At 40.6% G+C, this 17,790-nt stretch overlaps 1 protein-coding gene across 1 annotated transcript; it reads left to right on the top strand.

Annotated features, from left to right (window-relative positions):
- Window positions 1–441: 441 nt before the first annotated feature.
- On the top strand, window positions 442–4,270 carry LOC139455886 (uncharacterized). Its single transcript, XM_071237434.1, has 2 exons — window positions 442–3,168; window positions 3,971–4,270. The coding sequence occupies exons 1-2, from the start codon at window positions 442–444 to the stop codon at window positions 4,268–4,270; spliced, it is 3,027 nt and encodes a 1,008-aa protein (XP_071093535.1).
- The last annotated feature ends 13,520 nt before the right edge of the window (window positions 4,271–17,790 follow it).

Below are 17,790 nucleotides of genomic sequence, written 5' to 3'. Positions count from 1 at the left end.
GCCTGCTTCACTGAAAGGCATTGTTGTTGATGAATACGACCCCATGTCGCGCTGGTCAGGGATGAATGACTTGATGTTTCGATTTTCGTGAATGGGGACTTTACTGCTTTTACAGCTGGTGTTTTGTGTGTAAACGCAGTTGGTAATGAGATTGAAAATGGCAATGTTACTTTATTGTGTGCCCCCAAACTCAACATGTTCGTTCTGTGTGTGGTATTAGCTAAACCCTAAGTGGGCCCCATCCTTAAATGGGCCCCATCCTTAAATGGGCCCCAACCAAAGACATGAGGGGAGATAACTCTCACGAGTATGCTGCTGGCTGGAAGCACATGGCTTCAGCCACACTCCTGTACACAGCTACACTTCCAGTGAATAAACACACTTAACAAACGAAGACATCTTTGTCATATCGCCACATGGTGTCAGAAGAAGGATTTTGTCATGGCAAGCTTTCAAATAACTCCTCCTGAGCAATTTGATTTCTCTAACACAGAGGGATGGACAAGATGGATCCGTCGATTCGAGCGGTATCGCATCACCTCCAAGCTTGCTACAAAAGACCAAGAAACCCAAGTAAATCAGCTCATATACCTGATGGGAGCAGAAGCTGATGACATTTTGCCGACTTTCACTCTCTCTGAAGAGGAACAGACGAGCTATACTATTGTCAAAGCTAAGTTTGATCAGTACTTTTCTGTTCGTCGAAATGTCATATTTGAGAGAGCTAAATTTAACCAGCGTGTACAGAGAGATGGTGAACCAGTTGATAGTTTCATCACAGATCTCTATTCTCTTGCAGAAAACTGTAATTATGGTGCACTTCATGATGAGATGATTCGAGACAGAATTGTCGTTGGAATCCGTGACCTCAAATTATCAGAAAAACTTCAGCACGACTCTGAATTAACATTACAGAAAGCTGTCACAAGTGCCAGACAATCTGAAATTATCCACAAGCAGCAACCTGTGATTCGAGGCAATGTGTCTTTGAATACAGCAAGTGGAAATTCAAGAGTTGAAGAACTTGTCACTCCTAAAGGCAAAGGCAAGAAACCTCGTGGCAAAACTAAGCCCAAGACTTCACCTCGTCCATTTTTTAACAATGCAAAGCCTAAACCCACATGTTCATACTGTGGTAGAGATTCACACCCAAGAGCAGAATGTCCTGCAACCAGGTCAACCTGTCGGAAATGTCGTAAAGTTGGACACTGGGATGTAGTATGCAGGAGTCAACGGTGGGGTCTATCTGAGATTCGTCTCGAACAAGGGTCTAACAATGAGTGTACCAACGAGAAGGAATATGCGTTCCTTGGTTCCATTAGTGCTGATAGTGAAAGCTCCGATCCATCACGGCCTTGGCTTGTAAATCTTGAGGTTAACTCACTACTAGTTCGTGACTTTAAGATTGACACGGGTGCTGACGTCACCGTCATTCCCTATGACCTTTATGTGTCTAAGCCTTTTCCAAAACTTCAGCAAAGTGGCAAGAGACTGTATGGTCCAGCTAACTCTAGTTTGTATGTTGTTGGAAAATTCAGAGCAAAACTTAAAACTGTGTACGGTGATGTTGTGACTGAGCAGGACATATATGTCGCCAGAGGTCTTACTCGTTCTCTGCTGGGTAGACCCGCAATTCAAGCTCTCAACCTTGTCAGCCGCATTGATAGCGTTGTTGGGGACAAATGGAAAGACATGTTTCCCGAACTGTTCACTGGGCTAGGAAAGATGGAAGGTGAATATACTATCAAGCTCAAAGAGGATGCCAAGCCTTTCTCTATCTCAACACCCAGACGTGTGCCTCTACCTCTCATGAAGAAAGTGAAACAGGAGCTCCAATCAATGGAAAGCAGTGGTGTCATATCTAAAGTGGACTGTCCTACCGACTGGTGTGCTGGTATGGTGGTCGTCCCAAAATCTTCAGAGAAGGTCAGAACATGTGTTGATCTGACTAAATTGAACGAGTCTGTGAGGAGAGAATATCACCCTCTTCCTGCTGTGGATCACACACTAAGTCAGTTGAGTGGAGCTAAAGTGTTCACAAAACTAGACGCAAACTCTGGATTCCACCAGATTCCATTATCCACAGATTCCTCACTACTTACCTGTTTCATCACACCCTTTGGCCGGTATTGTTTTAACCGCCTACCTTTTGGCATCTCGTCAGCACCAGAACATTTTCAGAAAAGAATGCAACAGGTTCTGGAAGGTCTAGATGGAGTTGTGTGCCAGATGGACGATATCCTGATTCATGGTCATGATGAAAGCGAACATGATCAGCATGTAGCGGCAGCCTTGAGCAGATTGCGTGATGCAGGCATAACACTTAATCTGGAGAAGTGTCAGTTTTCAAAGAATAAAGTGAAGTTCCTTGGACACATAATTGACAGCACTGGCATTTATGCAGACCCAGACAAAATTCATGCTATTACCAGGATGAGCGAGCCACAGAAAGTCTCTGATATCAGGACATTTCTCGGTATGGTTAATCAGCTGGCAAAGTTTGTACCCAATCTTGCATCTAAAACACAACCTCTTCGCGAACTCCTTGTCAAGGACAGAGCTTGGGTCTGGGAGGAACCACAGCGTTCTGCGTTTCAGTCTATCAAGGACCAACTGACATCTGCTCCAGTACTCGGACACTATGATCCAAATGCGGAGACTTGTGTTTCAGCCGATGCTTCCTCATTTGGATTGGGGGCAGTGATCTGTCAGAAAGACTGCAGTGGAGTATATAAAGCAGTAGCCTACTGCTCTAGATCAATGACGGACACAGAAAGGCGCTACGCACAAGTGGAAAAAGAGGCGTTGGCAATTACCTGGGCTTGTGAACGTTTTCGTGACTACCTGCTAGGTAAACAGTTTCACATAAACACTGACCACAAACCACTTCTTTCTCTGTTGGGAAACAAGAGCTTGGACCAATTGCCACCTCGCATACAGCGATTCAAGATGCGCCTCATGGCCTATTCCTATACTATATCACATGTACCAGGGAAACAGCTTTGTTCAGCGGATGCACTCTCTAGAGCGCCGACGGATATTCCACTCTCAAGCCAAGAGTCTTGTCTTCTGAGGGACACAAATATCTATGTTGATTCTGTTCTTGCTACATTACCTGCAACAGATCAACGACTGGATGAGATACGTCTCAAACTACGTGAAGACCCGGTATGTGAACTCATAATGAAATACTGTACTGATGGATGGCCAAAATACACATCTCTGCCGGACTGTGCACGAAACTACTGGCCATATCAAGGGGATCTCACTGTAGTAGATGGGCTACTCATGATGGGAGTGAGACTGGTAATTCCAGCTTGCATGAGAATAGAAATTCTTGACATTTTGCATTCTTCTCACCAAGGTATTACTAAGTGCAGGGCGCGAGCAAATGAGTCAGTTTGGTGGCCAGGCATCAGCACACAGATAGAACATGTAGTTAGGGGTTGTCATACATGTGCGCGATTCCGACCAAACCCACCTGAACCTCTGAGATCTTCAGAAATTCCATCTCGCCCATGGAGTAAAGTGGGGACAGACCTATTTGAACTGGATTCCATACCATACTTACTTGTAGTGGACTACTACTCAAAGTATATTGAGATTGCAAAACTTGACAGTACTACCTCTGCAAGTGTGATAAACCATCTGAAATCTATTTTCACAAGACACGGTATTCCGGACATTGTGATTTCGGACAACGGTCCACAGTACTCGTCCTATGTTTTTCAAGAAATCATCTGATCCTTACATGGCACTCCTCACCTATAGGAGTACACCGTTACAAAATGGATTCAGCCCTTCTCAGCTCTTGATGGGACGCAACTTGCGGACAACTCTCCCAGTTCATACATCTCAACTTCAGGCTAATCAACCATCTTCACAGGAAGTGAAGTCGTCGTTTACCAAAATCCAACAGCGTCAAAAATCGAACTATGACTCTCGTCACAGATCACGCATTCTTCCCCAGGTGAAGGAGGGAGATACAGTGCTTGTTAATGACAGTGGATTCATCAGAGAAGGTCAAATCCACAAGGAGGCTGAAACTCCAAGATCATTCTACATCAAGGCAGGTGATAGCATTCTGCGCAGGAATCGTAGACACCTCACTCCTGTACCAGGAAAGCAGCCAACAAACACAGACGCCAGGTCACAGCCCTTGAATGTCTCGTCTGGTGTACCATCAAGTGTGCAGCGTGACATTCCACCTGATGTGACTCTGACCAGATCCGGAAGGGTTTCAGTTAAACCTGACAGACTTGATTTGTAGAAAAATGAATAGTAGTCAGTTAAGAAACATTATTGTTTCATGTTAGTCGTTAACAGTTCAGTAGATTTAAATCTACATTGTGTTTGATTTCAGTAAAAGACACTGAGGTTCAAATGTATGTTTACTCCAAAAAAAAATGGAAAGGACATTATTATTTGTGATGTATAGTTCAGCATCAACAGTTATTCTTTTATTACTAGTTTTAATGTTAGAGAACTCTCAACTTGCTTTTGTGCTTAACAAAGGGAGATGTGGTATTAGCTAAACCCTAAGTGGGCCCCATCCTTAAATGGGCCCCAACCAAAGACATGAGGGGAGATAACTCTCACGAGTATGCTGCTGGCTGGAAGCACATGGCTTCAGCCACACTCCTGTACACAGCTACACTTCCAGTGAATAAACACACTTAACAAACGAAGACATCTTTGTCATATCGCCACACTGTGCACCCCTTTTGACAGTGTTGACATGTTTACCCCCTTAGAAAGAAATACGTGCAACAGTGCGAGAAGTTCGAACACAGATGATAGACTTCGAAAAGAAATACTATTCACTGGAGGTGATGTGTAAAGACACAAATAGTCAAGTGTCTGAATCACTGATTTTTTTAACAGAAGTTCGTGAAGACAATAAGCAAATAAAATCTGATTTGGAATCCCTTACTTTGAACAATTATTTAACCAGTCTACAATTGAAGAAGATAGTGATTTCTTAAACGACGAAGCCGACCCACTAATAATAGAAAGCGAGGAAATCTCCTGCGACATCTCAGATGGACCAATCACTAAAGATGAAATTATTGACAGCATTAATTCTCTCAAAAACTCTTAATCACCTGGTATGGACAATATTCTCCCAGAATACCTGAAATTTTCACTACCTAACATCGCCCCTCATGTTGAGATAATTTTCAATTGTATCTTTGATAGTGGTGTTTTACCTAAAGATTGGGATACATGTGTTATGATCCCATTACATAAAAAAGGCTCAAGATTAATCAAAGATAATTATAGAACTATTAGTTTATTGAGTATTTTGTCTAAAATGTTCACAAGTATATTAAATAATAGATTAGTTTTTTGGGCAGATATGTATGATAATCCAGGCCCTTAGAGGGATATCGTGCAGATGTGTCTACAAGCATCAAATTTGGCACAGGTGTAGACCAGAACATACTAAATTCATTTGTGGAGGGCGCCAAAGCTGGTAATCATTGGGGAAATATTGGCAAAATCCAAGATGGCCGCCAGTCCCTATTGGATTTTGTCCTAACTAAATAACCAAAAGTCATAGGACCATGAACGAAGGCTCTTTTCATAGGTTTTTTACCTTAAGGATTCCAAATCTGAGCTTTGTTTTGATATAGAAGTGCGTTTTGGCCAATTAAGTGATTTACTTGTATCCTCGAGAGTTGTCCAGTATGGTGACCAGATACCACCGTCTTCCTTTTGCCACCCCGATTCACTGAAGCCAGGGATTTTCTGGCGACCTGAGGCTGCTTGATTCCAGTGAAAGTTTGCCTAAAGCAGTGCCCTTTTTATGTGTTCAAAGGCTGCCTGAGTGGGTGGTGTATTCTCAGTTGTAAAAAGACGATGTCTGACTTCGTTGACTTTAGCCAAACCACACCCCTTACTAAACATGATAACTACAAATCGTTCCAGTTTCTGCATGTGTAGAGGCTCAAGGCTGAACAGTTCTGGTTGATTGGTTCGAGTCGCCAGTGTTTCAGTGAGTCCTGGTGTGTTTTGCCAAGATCACCAGTCAGTTTTCTTGCCACACCCAAGGAGCTGTGATGTCATGTCGTACCCTGTAATGCAATGGAAAAGCGGCAAGGTCCAAGGTCCAAGATAGGAAGAGATATCATGGATCGCGAATTTTTTTTCCGCTACCGAAACACACCCACAGCTCTGACAGTGTAGAGAAGAAGCCACCACATCACCATCAACAATACGAACATTGGTGGCCCTGTGCTATAGCATGTGCCAGATGAATGAATATCTTGACAAGCTCCTTACTGAGGAAAGGGAAATAACTCCTTTTCGTTATCCTCATTTATGAGAAATCCACTGTTCCAGTCATGCTTTGGGATTCGTGTGTGGCAATCCCCAGTCATAGTCCATGGACCTGTATCCCGACGCTGATGTGTGAGGGATTTGAGGTTGTTTTCTGGGTTGGTATCCCCAATGGCATCTATACGTGTAACTGTTGCGGTTATCGGAGACTCCAGGAATGGCACCATGTGTTGTGTAACATACTCAGCAAACCATTGGTTTTGTTTCCTTTTTTGGTCAGATCAGGACGATTGGCGAATGTCAGGGAATGCCTGATAGTGTTTGACACTGGCACTGTCACCTTATAGAGTGTCTGTGAAATGAATCGTGCATGGAAGTCCTCTCCAACTTCAGGGACCCTAGAGAGAGATGTGACGACTTCCTGTTCCATAATGATGTATATGTGCCTGTAGACTCTTATTGGACTGTTCATGTGACTGATTCTTTCCAGTGAGCCTGAACTTGTGTGTAGACTTTTGAACGACAATGTACCCTTGAATAGGGCATCATCTTGACCAAGCTGGGACTCATCTGCAATCTTTGTATTATTAGAAATGTAGATTACCTTCTCCTGTGAAAACTCATTCTCGAAGAAGATTGAGAACATGCTCTTGAAACCATGTGGAATGTGGCTGCCTGGTATCGTGACAGGGACTTCCTTGTTATTCCATCAGTGTTCGGTACATCTGTCGAAGTGCTGATAGCTTATTTGTGGAGGCTTAATCCTCAACAAGGGCTGCTGTTTGTGCTGTTTGTGCAATTTGACGAAACTCATGCAGAGTAGAGCTTGTGGATGCTCGACAATCGGCAGCGCGTGTAGTCTCTCGTAGATGCAAATAGCATTGAACATGATACAAAACATCACCAGCATGGGCATCCGCAGCATGGGCATCCGCAGCATGTGCAATCAGTTTACCCTTCAACTGAGAAATTATCATTTGACTTTGCCCAGCTTTTTAGATTTGCATCTACGTTGTCAGTTGCCACCTTGCGTATATTTGTCTGGTCATCTCCATCACAGATAATGCAGCATTTGACATCACTGCGTTTTCCATGTGATGTCCCCGCTGATCTGAGTTTTTTTGGTGAACTCTGTGTTCATGGTTTTGACGCAGCCTCTTCACACGAGAACTACTACAGTAGCTCCTACATGTTTTGTGACACTTAGCATTATGGGATCGTAATGTTGCTGCAATACCGGATGCATTATTTAGTTGATCAAAGAAGACTGTAATATCAGACTGCACGGCATTGATTTCCTTTAAGTCAGCCGGGTCTCTGCCAAGAGTTAAAAGTCCTTCTACCTTTGGTTTTTGCAACTATCCGTATCTATCAGACTGGCATATACAGCAAAGTTCCCAAATGATACTTTACTTTGATGACGCAATATCACAGGTACAATTTTCAATTATTTCTCCACCACCACCACTACTATTCTCGCCAATTCAGTGAAAACAAATACAGAGACGGAAAAATATGAATACATTCACTGGACAAGTAGCCATATACGCCACCTACGTGTGATTAATGCACAATTAGTCATGACCACCTATATCAGCGTTTCTTGAAGAAGGAAAATACATGCAAGGAACAATTTATGTGACCTTTATGTGTTCAGTAATATAAACCACCAGCCACCAGCAATGCATTATATTCATTTGCAGACCAGAAAATAACATCCAAATTAAACCTGAACCTGCAAGTTTTTGCCCTTAAGTATGCCCCTGGAAATAATCTGACAACTACATTGGACAAAGCGCATTTTGTATGTAAAAACAAAGCTGAGATTTGGAATCCTTAAGGTCAAAAACCTATGAAAAGAGCCTTCATTGATGGTCCTATGACTTTTGGTTATTTACTTGGGACAAAATCCAATAGGGACTGGCTGCCATCTTGGATTTTGCCAACATGGCGGCCCCAATGATCACCGGCTTTGGCGCCCTCCAAAAATGAATTAAGTATGTTCTGGTCTACACCTGTGCCAAATTTGATGCTTGTAGACACATCTGCACGATACCCCCTAACGGCTCCCTAAGGGTCTGGACTATGACAAAATATCAGAATGTCAATCTGGCTTTAGACGAGGACACTCGACAATTGACAATCTATTTATTTTAAATGCTTTTATTCAACGATATTTAGGTATGTCTGTCCGTAAGTTATATGTAGCCTTTATAGATTTTTCAAAGGCGTTTGACTCTGTCCGTCGTTCTTATTTGTGGAAAGTATTTGGAAAGCACGGTGTCAGCACGAAGATGTCCAAAATGTTAAAGTCAATTTATGGTAATGTCAAGTCATGTGTCAGAAGCAATAACCTGTTGTTAAACCATTTTCAATGTAATTTAGGTGTTAGACAAGGCTGCGCTTTAAGCCCCTTCTCATTTCAATTATTCATAAATGAAATTGCACACACAATGGAACAGGAGCAGCTATATGGAGTACAGTTACATCCCGATATTATACAGGTTTTATTATTGCTCTTTGCAAATGATTTGATTTTAATTTCAGACACTATTGGGGGACTACAGAAGGAATTATCTATCTTAGATAAGTATTGTGTAGACTGGTGTATGTCAGTTAATATTGAAAAAAAACTAACATTGTAGTTTTTCAGAAAGGTGGACGGCTGAAAAAAAAGTGAAAAATGGTATCTGAATGGACAACTTGTGGAAGTTACACAAGGGTATAAATATTTAGCTTGGTTTTTTTAGCAGCAGGCTTTCGTGGACACAAGCTTTAAGCAAGATAGCAGTTCAAGCTAAAATGGTACTAATCAACCAATTAAAAAGCATTAAATGTTACAACCTTATTCTCGAAAACATCTTTTCAGATTGTTTGACTCCAAGATATCACCTATGTTACTGTATGGGTCAGAAATATGGGCATTCCATTCAATGGGAGAAGTTGAGAAAGTTCATTTATATGCGTGTAAATGGTTATTGAATGTTAATCAATGTACATCAAGTACATATTGGGTGAATGTGGAAGATTCCCTTTACATAACATTACAATGATGAGAGCTTTTAAATATTGGCTACGTTTAATGTGTATGCCGGGTACCCGCGTACCTAAAAGGTGTTATGAAATTATGTATTCATACGATAGTCAAGGAAAGAAGAATTGGGTTACTAATCAACTGACGTCCAAAAGAAACTTTACCAGAGTTTGAAATCACTCTTGCTCAAAAACAACAAAACATACATGCATGAAATAAAGTGTAATGAGAAGATCAATATATAAACATAATCAACACAGAAAATGACAATCATACCGCGACCGAGAATGACGTCATAGCCCCCCCAAAGTTAAGTGTGGTACAAAACTCGAGCTTTCAGAATCATGGACAATAGGCAGAGTACATAAACAATCGCTTGGCACTCGTGAAGAGCAACCTCCTCGTGGTGAGTGCTGGGTAACGCTAATCGCTCTTCCCCCGTATGGAACCGGGGTAGAATATTTCCACAGCCTCCCATTGCTGGTCGTATGAGGCGACCAAAATGGGCAACCTGTTTGCCGTGGGTTGCGTCCCTGTGTCGGCGGAGGACGGGAGTCTGGTAGTTGAGGGCACTGGTTCCTGGAACTGTGTTCCTTTGCCCAACACACTACTTCGACCCTTACTTCGCCTAGACGGGTGGTAAGATGGGCCCGGTCTTATCAATCGGCTGGTCATGCCAGGCCCTGTGCGTAATATTGTATATGCACAACTGTGTTGTATTTAAATGTATATTTTGGTCTTGGCCATGCATACTTTGTATGAATTAATTATTTTGGATGGAATAAATTGCCTAGAGTCTTACGCCGGAAGGCGGTGGCTCATGGGCCAATCTGGTAATGTTGACCGCTGAATTCTGTATGTCTCGAAATTATTGTTATTCGCAGAACCAGCTTGGCAATAAATTTAGTAGACAAATATAGCTATTCATGTCATATTCGCTGGAGTATAACACCCCTGTAGCCCTGGTGTTTGCATTTTGGAAATCCAATGCAATAAGACACCGTCCTTGTTGACACTCGCTGGTGGGTGGGGAGCAGGGGTGCAGAACCACTTCCTTTTATTATGTCAAAAAAACACTTTTGTTCGAAAAGGAAACATCTAGATGCTAGCCCATCTGATGACGAAACTGATTTGCAATTAGATTCCTGGGCTCGGTTCATTGTAATCGAGGCTTCTGATCATCAGCCTTTGAAATTGAACCCATTTGCTATTTCTAAGGCCATCAATGGTTGTTGTCGTACGGTTGACAATGTTACCCGCCTCCGTAATGGCTCCATACTTGTGGAATGTGCCAGGAAACAGCAATCTCTAAACCTTTTGTCCATCAGCCAGTTTGCAAATGTAGAGGCTGCTGTTTCAGCACATAAAAAATTGAACTCGTGTCGAGGCATCGTGAGAGACAGAGTCCGATGTTTAGCTGACATGAGTGAAGATGAGATTGTGACAGAACTAACCAAACAAGGTGTTACAGCTGTCAAGCGTTTCACCAGAAAACAGGATAATAACATCATCAAAACAAACACCTATCTTTTTACTTTTTCCCTTTCAACAATTCCAAAATCTATAAAAGGTTGGTACTTTAATATCGGAGTGGAAGTTTATGTTCCAAACCCACTCCGATGTTATAAATGTCAACATTTTAGACATGGTGCCAAGACCTGTACTCTCAGAACTGTCTGTGTGCGCTGCAGTGGCTCTCATGAGAGCACTGAGTGCACTGATGCCATTAAGTGTGCAAATTGCGATGGGGACCACTTGGCCTCATCCAAACATTGTCCACACTTTCTCCTTCAATCTCAAGTACTAAAAATTAAACACACCAACAATATCTCTTTTATGATGCTAAGAAGCTAGTTCAGTCACAATCTCCGAATAACTCAACAAAATCATACTCAGCAGCAGCAACTGTCACTCCTGTTGTCAAGGCTACCACAGTATATGTAGGATGCCAAACAACCATCTCTTGGGTTGGTAATCAGCAGATGCTACAGGACAATACAGCTCAAACATCTTCAAGTGCAACAACACGAGCAACTACAGCTTCACAGACGGAGCTAGTGGAATCCAGAAGAACAGAACCAAAATCATCTACAATTATTGAAGACATACCTTTAACTAAAACTGAAAAAAAGAAACTGATAAAAACGGCCAGGGCACTCCAACACTTGGAGGTGCCTTCTTCAGAGCCTATACCTGTTAAGGTTCAAAATCAATTTGAACCTTTGGCGATGGAGGTCACTCCTTCTCCAACAGGCCATGGGAGTGGACCTCCCTCCCGCTCCAGAACCCCAGTAGAACCACCATGACCTGTTCTAACCCGATAATACAATGGAATTGCAGAGGACTAAAAACAATTTGAATGATTTGCAGCTATTAACACAAGATTTTAAACCATCAGCCTTTTGTTTGCAGGAAACGTACTTTAAAACTACTGATCAACTAAATATTAGACACCACGACTCCTATCATTTCTTTTCACCTCCAGGGGCTAAAGCCACTGGAGGTTCTTCAATCTTGGTGAGGCAGGGTGTTATTCATAGCCCTGTTCCTCTCAATACTCCTCTACAAGCTACCGCAGTTCGTATCACTATGCACATTGTTTTTACTCTGTGCTCTCTTTACATTCCTCCATCTACATCTCTTCAGCAAACCGATCTTCAAGCTCTCTATGACCAGCTTCCTATCATGGGCGATATGGACGGTCATAATCCACTTTGGGTTAGTGATCATACAAGCAGTAAAGGCAAGCTCTTAGAAGATTTTATTTCCAACAATACTCTATGCCATTTTAACGATAATTCCAACACATATTTACATCCTGGTACAGGCACATACTCTTCTTTGGATTTGTCTATTACCGATTCAAACCTGCTGAATGAATTTGAGTGGTTGGTCCACGATGACCTCTGTGGAAGTGACCCCTTTCCAACCATATTAAACCCTATTACCCCTTCTGATGTTCCTCCATCATCTCGATGGAACTTTACAAAAGCCAACTGGCCTCTATATGCCATTCTCTGTACAGAAAAACTAACACCTGATCATTTCACTGACGTTCCTGACCCAATACAATGTTTTTCTGATGAACTTATCAATATAGCTGAAAAATGTGTTCCTAAGTCCTCTGGAATTCCCCACATACTTAAACCATGGTTTACCGATGACTGCAAGCAAGCTAGGAAGGCGAGGGAAAAGGCTGAGCGTTATTTCCGTCGCCATCCTATGGTTCATAACTTAAACAAATTTAAAATATTAAATGCTAAGGCAAGGCGAACATTTAAACAAAGTAAACGCCAATCTTGGCGAAATTATGTGTCAAAAATAAATTCTCGGACGCCAATGTACAAGGTATGGAACAAGGTCCACAAAATCAAAGATAAGGGCATGAAATCTAGTATTCACCATCTTAAAGATGGGGACCAACTACTAACTCATAAATCAGATATTGCTAATAAACTTGGTGAAACTTTGGCAAAACACTCTTCCTCATCTAACTATGTACCTCAATTCCAAAAGTATCAAAAACAGCAAGAAAAGAAACCTATTAATTTTAATTCAGATAATGGGGAAGATTGTAATGAACTATTCTCTATTCATGAACTCCACACTGCCCTTGGACAAGCTCATGATACTGCTACAGGAGCTGATAACATACATTATCAACTCCTGAAGCACTTACCCGAATCATCCTTAGAAACACTATTGAATATTTTTTATGTCATTTGGACCTCAAGGAACTTCCCTCCTTCCTGGCGTGATGCTATTGTTGTCCCGATACCCAAGCCCGGTCGAGATCATACTGATCCATCCAGTTACCGACCAATATCATTGACAAGCTGTGTTTGCAAAACCATGGAACGCATGATAAACAATCGTCTCGTTTGGTACCTGGAATCCAATAATCTTATTACTAATATACAATGTGGTTTCCGGAAAAACAGAAGTACCATCGACCATTTGGTTCGCTTAGAATAATTTGTTAAAAATGAAATAATAAATAAACAACATGCAGTGTCTATCTTTTTCGATCTAGAAAAAGCATATGACACTACATGGAAACATGGTATTTTAAAAGATTTACATGATTTTGGATTACGAGGCCGTTTGCCTCAATTTATATCCGAATTTTTAACTGACAGGCAATTTCAGGTCCGCGTGTGTTCTACCCTGTCTGATCATTTTAATCAGGATCAGGGCATCTTGTCTGTCACATTGTTTAGTGTTAAGATAAATAGTTTGTCTAAAGTTTTAAATGATTCGATTGATGGATCGCTCTTTGTGGATGATTTTAATATTTCGTGTCGTGGCAAACACATGCATACTATTGAAAGGCAGCTTCAGCTATGTTTAAATAAAATCCAGAAATGGTGTTTCGAAAATGGTTTTAAATTTTCAAAATCTAAGACCAACTGTATACATTTTTGTAGGAAATATAAACCCCATAAAGATCCAGAATTAATTTTAGATAACACTCCCATTAAAGTTGTAAAGGAAGCCAAATTCTTAGGTCTAATATTCGATCATCATTTGACCTTTCTGCCCCACATTAAATACTTAAAGAATAAGTGCTTGAAGGCCCTAGATTTATTAAAAGTTGTCTCAAATTGTAAGTGGGGAGGGGATCAAAAAACCCTCCTCCAATTATATCGAACACTTATCCCCTCGAAACTTGATTATGGCTCCATCATATATGGTGGGGCCTGTAAGAGCAATTTAAAATTACTTGACACCATTCATCATCAGGGCCTGAGACTTTGCCTTGGAGCCTTCAGACCTTCTCCTATTCATAGTTTGTATGTGGAAGCTGACGAACCATCCCTTAAATTAGCTCTACAATACATCTCTAAATTACGTTCCAATAACTCCAATCCAGCATATGACTGTGTTTTTAATCCCCTTTACGGTAATCTATACAAAACAAAATCTTCTCTTATTCCACCACTAGGGATACGACTACAAGCAGATATTTCTGCTGCTAAAATAAACCTTGGTAATATAGCCCCCACTCAGCTTTTCTCTTCTCCACCATGGCAGTTAGTACATCCAGAGGTGGATCTTACTTTAGCTAAACTGAAGAAATCTGACACAAATCAACTAATTTATCAACAACAATATCATGAATTAAGGAACACATATAATACGTGATAAGATCTTACATCCGTGATCTAATGCAAAAGAGGTGGGACACTCAAGTAGGTATCAATAAATTACATGAAATTAAACCAACTATCGGTTACACCTACTTGGGCTGTCAGTCCAGATTTGAAGAGGTCATCATGCGACGATGTCGTATTGGCCACAGCAGATATACACATGAGTATATATTAAAAGGTGAGGATCCTCCGTTTTGTGTCCCTTGTGATGAAAGAATCACGGTCAAGCATGTCCTGCTTGACTGCATTGATTTTTCCATCACAAGGGATAAATATTATAGTGTCAAAACAGTCAAGGACCTTTTTAGTCAAGTTAATTCTCATTTAGTATTGCACTTTTTAAAGGAAATTGATTTAATACATAAATTTTGATGTACATAACATGTTTTTATATATTGGTAGTGCTAATACATAACTTAGATTGTTTAGTGGCTGTACCCTCGAGGGGGGTTGAAGTAGCGTAAAATTATTGTCCCCCTAAGAGGGTATGTAAGTTCCACGTCATTCGAAGTATTTTTATGCATACCAGACTTTTAAAACGTAGCATTTTTGTCATTTTAAATCTTAGGCTTAACTGGTAATCTATCGCCAGTGACTGAAGGGATGATATAAATCCTGCCGGGGTCCATGCAGGAAGCAAAGGCACTGTAAGTCCCCATGGTCCCTAGTATGGTGATCTCCCTTTAGTTACTGACGATCCCTAGCCCATTTTTATATTGTGTTGTTGATACTTATGGCTGTTATATATTCTCAACTAGTTTGAAATTGAATCTGTGATATCCTAGTTATTGTACTGTCCTTCGTTGACAGCTTTTTATTTAGTCTAAATCTTTGTATTATTAATGTACTTCTCGTCACGATATGGCTGAAATACTGCGGATGTGACGTTAAATATTAACTCACTCACTAAACAAACGCTCACGTTCAAGAACCAGTCATGAGTAGCGTGTGTGACCACCAAATGCCTCAATACACGCAAAAACTCTTCAACGCACAGAAAAAGTCAGTCGTCTGATGAGGTCACGTGGGATTTCAAACCCTGTGACCTAAGGCATTTGTCGCCGATGACGTCACTGTCAGGAAGCCATTTCGGAGGTGCAAGGTACGCAAGTACCGGTCATCATGGGGCGTGGTCACCCTGGGTCTTCCTGTTCTTGGCCTGTCAGCGGCCCGCCCTTTCTGTCTGTAACGTTGCATCAAGTTGGTAACGGCAACACGGGAGCAACCTAAGGTTCGTGCAATATGGGCTAGGGTGGCTCCCATCTGTACCATACCCAAGGCTCGTTCACGTTGTTCGACTGTGAGTCGTGGCATTTCTTTTGCGTTTTTTTATCACTGTTGATGTCTGACTTGCCGTTGCAATCGTTTTATACCCGTACCCGCACGTACATTTGCAGTTGTCCGTGGTGAACGTGTTTTTCACTTTTTCGCGTGTTATCTCGCAAACATGTAACAGACGATTGAAATTTTCTGCATACACTATTGTTGTATATAGGTTATGTGTTTTAGATAGACTTCATCGAAAAAGAAAATTATACTTTGTCTGAAATTTATATTTTCAGTTGGTAAGGTTTCTTTTGGACCTCAGTTTATTAGAACAACGTTATTTTCTCTCGGATTCGGCCATGTTTGGTTATCACAATCACCCGGTAACGTACTATTTACTTCCATGTTATTTCAACGTTTGAAAGATAATTTTCATTAAATATGGCATAGAAGTTTATGTAATAGCTCCAAAATGTCCTATTCTCACTTTAAATTAACGTTGAAATGTGAAGAATATTCGTATTGTGTAACCGTGAGTAAATTCCGGACATGTATGTCAAGGTTTAGATGCAGTGCACACTGGCTGGAAATAGAAACTGGTAGAAAACTTAACATCCCTCGAGAAGAAAGATTTTGCAAACTATGTCCATTTGGCCTAAAATAGAAGACGAGTTTCATTTCCTGCTAGTGTGCCCTGCATACACTCACCTACGCCATCTCTATATTCCTTCAAAATATTACTTACACCCAAATGTCCATAAGTTTAACATTCTTTTATCTACAACAAACACAAAGCTCATTATTAATATCGCTAAATATCTGTATCACAGTAAAGAAGAAAGAACACGTATTGTATCATTGTGACTGTTGCCATAAATATGCCATACATTTTGTACAAAGGGCCTGTACTGTATAGTACTGAATAAAGAATTCAGAGGTGTGACGTCCTGGGCAGGATGGACAGTGTTTTGCCTACTTTTCTTTCATTAATTAACGTGTTGGGCCTCCCCTATTTAACCTTAACTCATGTTAAACCAGCACAGGAGGTTATTCTGGAAGTGGACACGTCAAAGGTCTGTCACGACGGGTGTTAATAACTGTCAACGCACTTCCAGCTCTCAAAGTTACTCAAATACAAAGTGTCTTTAAAGATAACAGTTATCAATATAAACCTATTAATTCTATTTCTGAGAGATGGAGTAGCCCAGGATAAAAATGAAATTATATCATTATGGTTTAAACATATATCTTTTCACAAAAGTGTGAAAATGGATTGGTAAACAAGCAAAGCGCTTATGTTAATACCGCTCCATTACACATAGGACATATTACAATAAATACATAAATGAAGGTTAGATGTAACAAATAAATTGTACAAGCCAAGCTAGATGTGTCTATATATAATAAATCTATTTGCAGTTTATTTTAAACAATCATTTAACTGAAAATCTGTCAGTATTTAATATAAAGTGTTGAATAAAATCTAATATTAGCATTTGCTCTTCCTTACTCAAATCCGAATTTCCGCATAGCACTGTTTGTTAAGAATAACCATGTTGGTAAAAATACATTTCATTTCGAAGAGCATAGTAATTTGTACAAACAAAAAAGAAGCGTAGAGCATCTTCGGTATGATATCCACAGGAACAAGTTTTTGTATGAAAGTGTGTCTATTATACTGATCTGCGAAAAGATCGCTGCAGCCAAGCCTGAGACGACTGTGAATGATTTGGCATAATTTGCTTCCATAATTTAACTCCTATCGTATACCATTATCTCCCTTTACGTGAAGCAAATTCTTAAATTGTGTAAGGTCTCTGCTCCCGTTGGGTTTTCTGGTAACATATTCCAAAGTTGTGTTGTAGCTGGTATAAATGAATCTGCATAAGCTTTTGTTTTACACTTCTCTGTTTGAAGATTAGTTTTATCCCTTAAGTCATAAGTTGTGTTTTCCGAAACTGTATTAGGAATAAGCCTACAAAGATATTCCGGGGATAAATGGTTATTCATTTTGTAAAACATTACCAGTTTTAAATTGTATCGTCTGTCTTTTAA

The sequence above is a fragment of the Haliotis cracherodii genome, unplaced genomic scaffold (genome assembly GCF_022045235.1).
Source record: "Haliotis cracherodii isolate W230 unplaced genomic scaffold, xgHalCrac1.p SCAF_1, whole genome shotgun sequence".
Lineage (NCBI taxonomy): Eukaryota > Metazoa > Mollusca > Gastropoda > Lepetellida > Haliotidae > Haliotis > Haliotis cracherodii.
This window is presented reverse-complemented; position numbering and strand designations above follow the sequence as displayed.

Coding starts and splice junctions, on each gene's coding strand:
- LOC139455886 (XM_071237434.1), top strand. CDS start 442: ATGGCAAGCTTTCAAATAACTCCTCCTGAGCAATTTGATTTCTCTAAC. Junction 3,169..3,970: donor TCAAACTACGTGAAGACCCG/GTATGTGAACTC, acceptor ATTCTTCCCCAG/GTGAAGGAGGGAGATACAGT.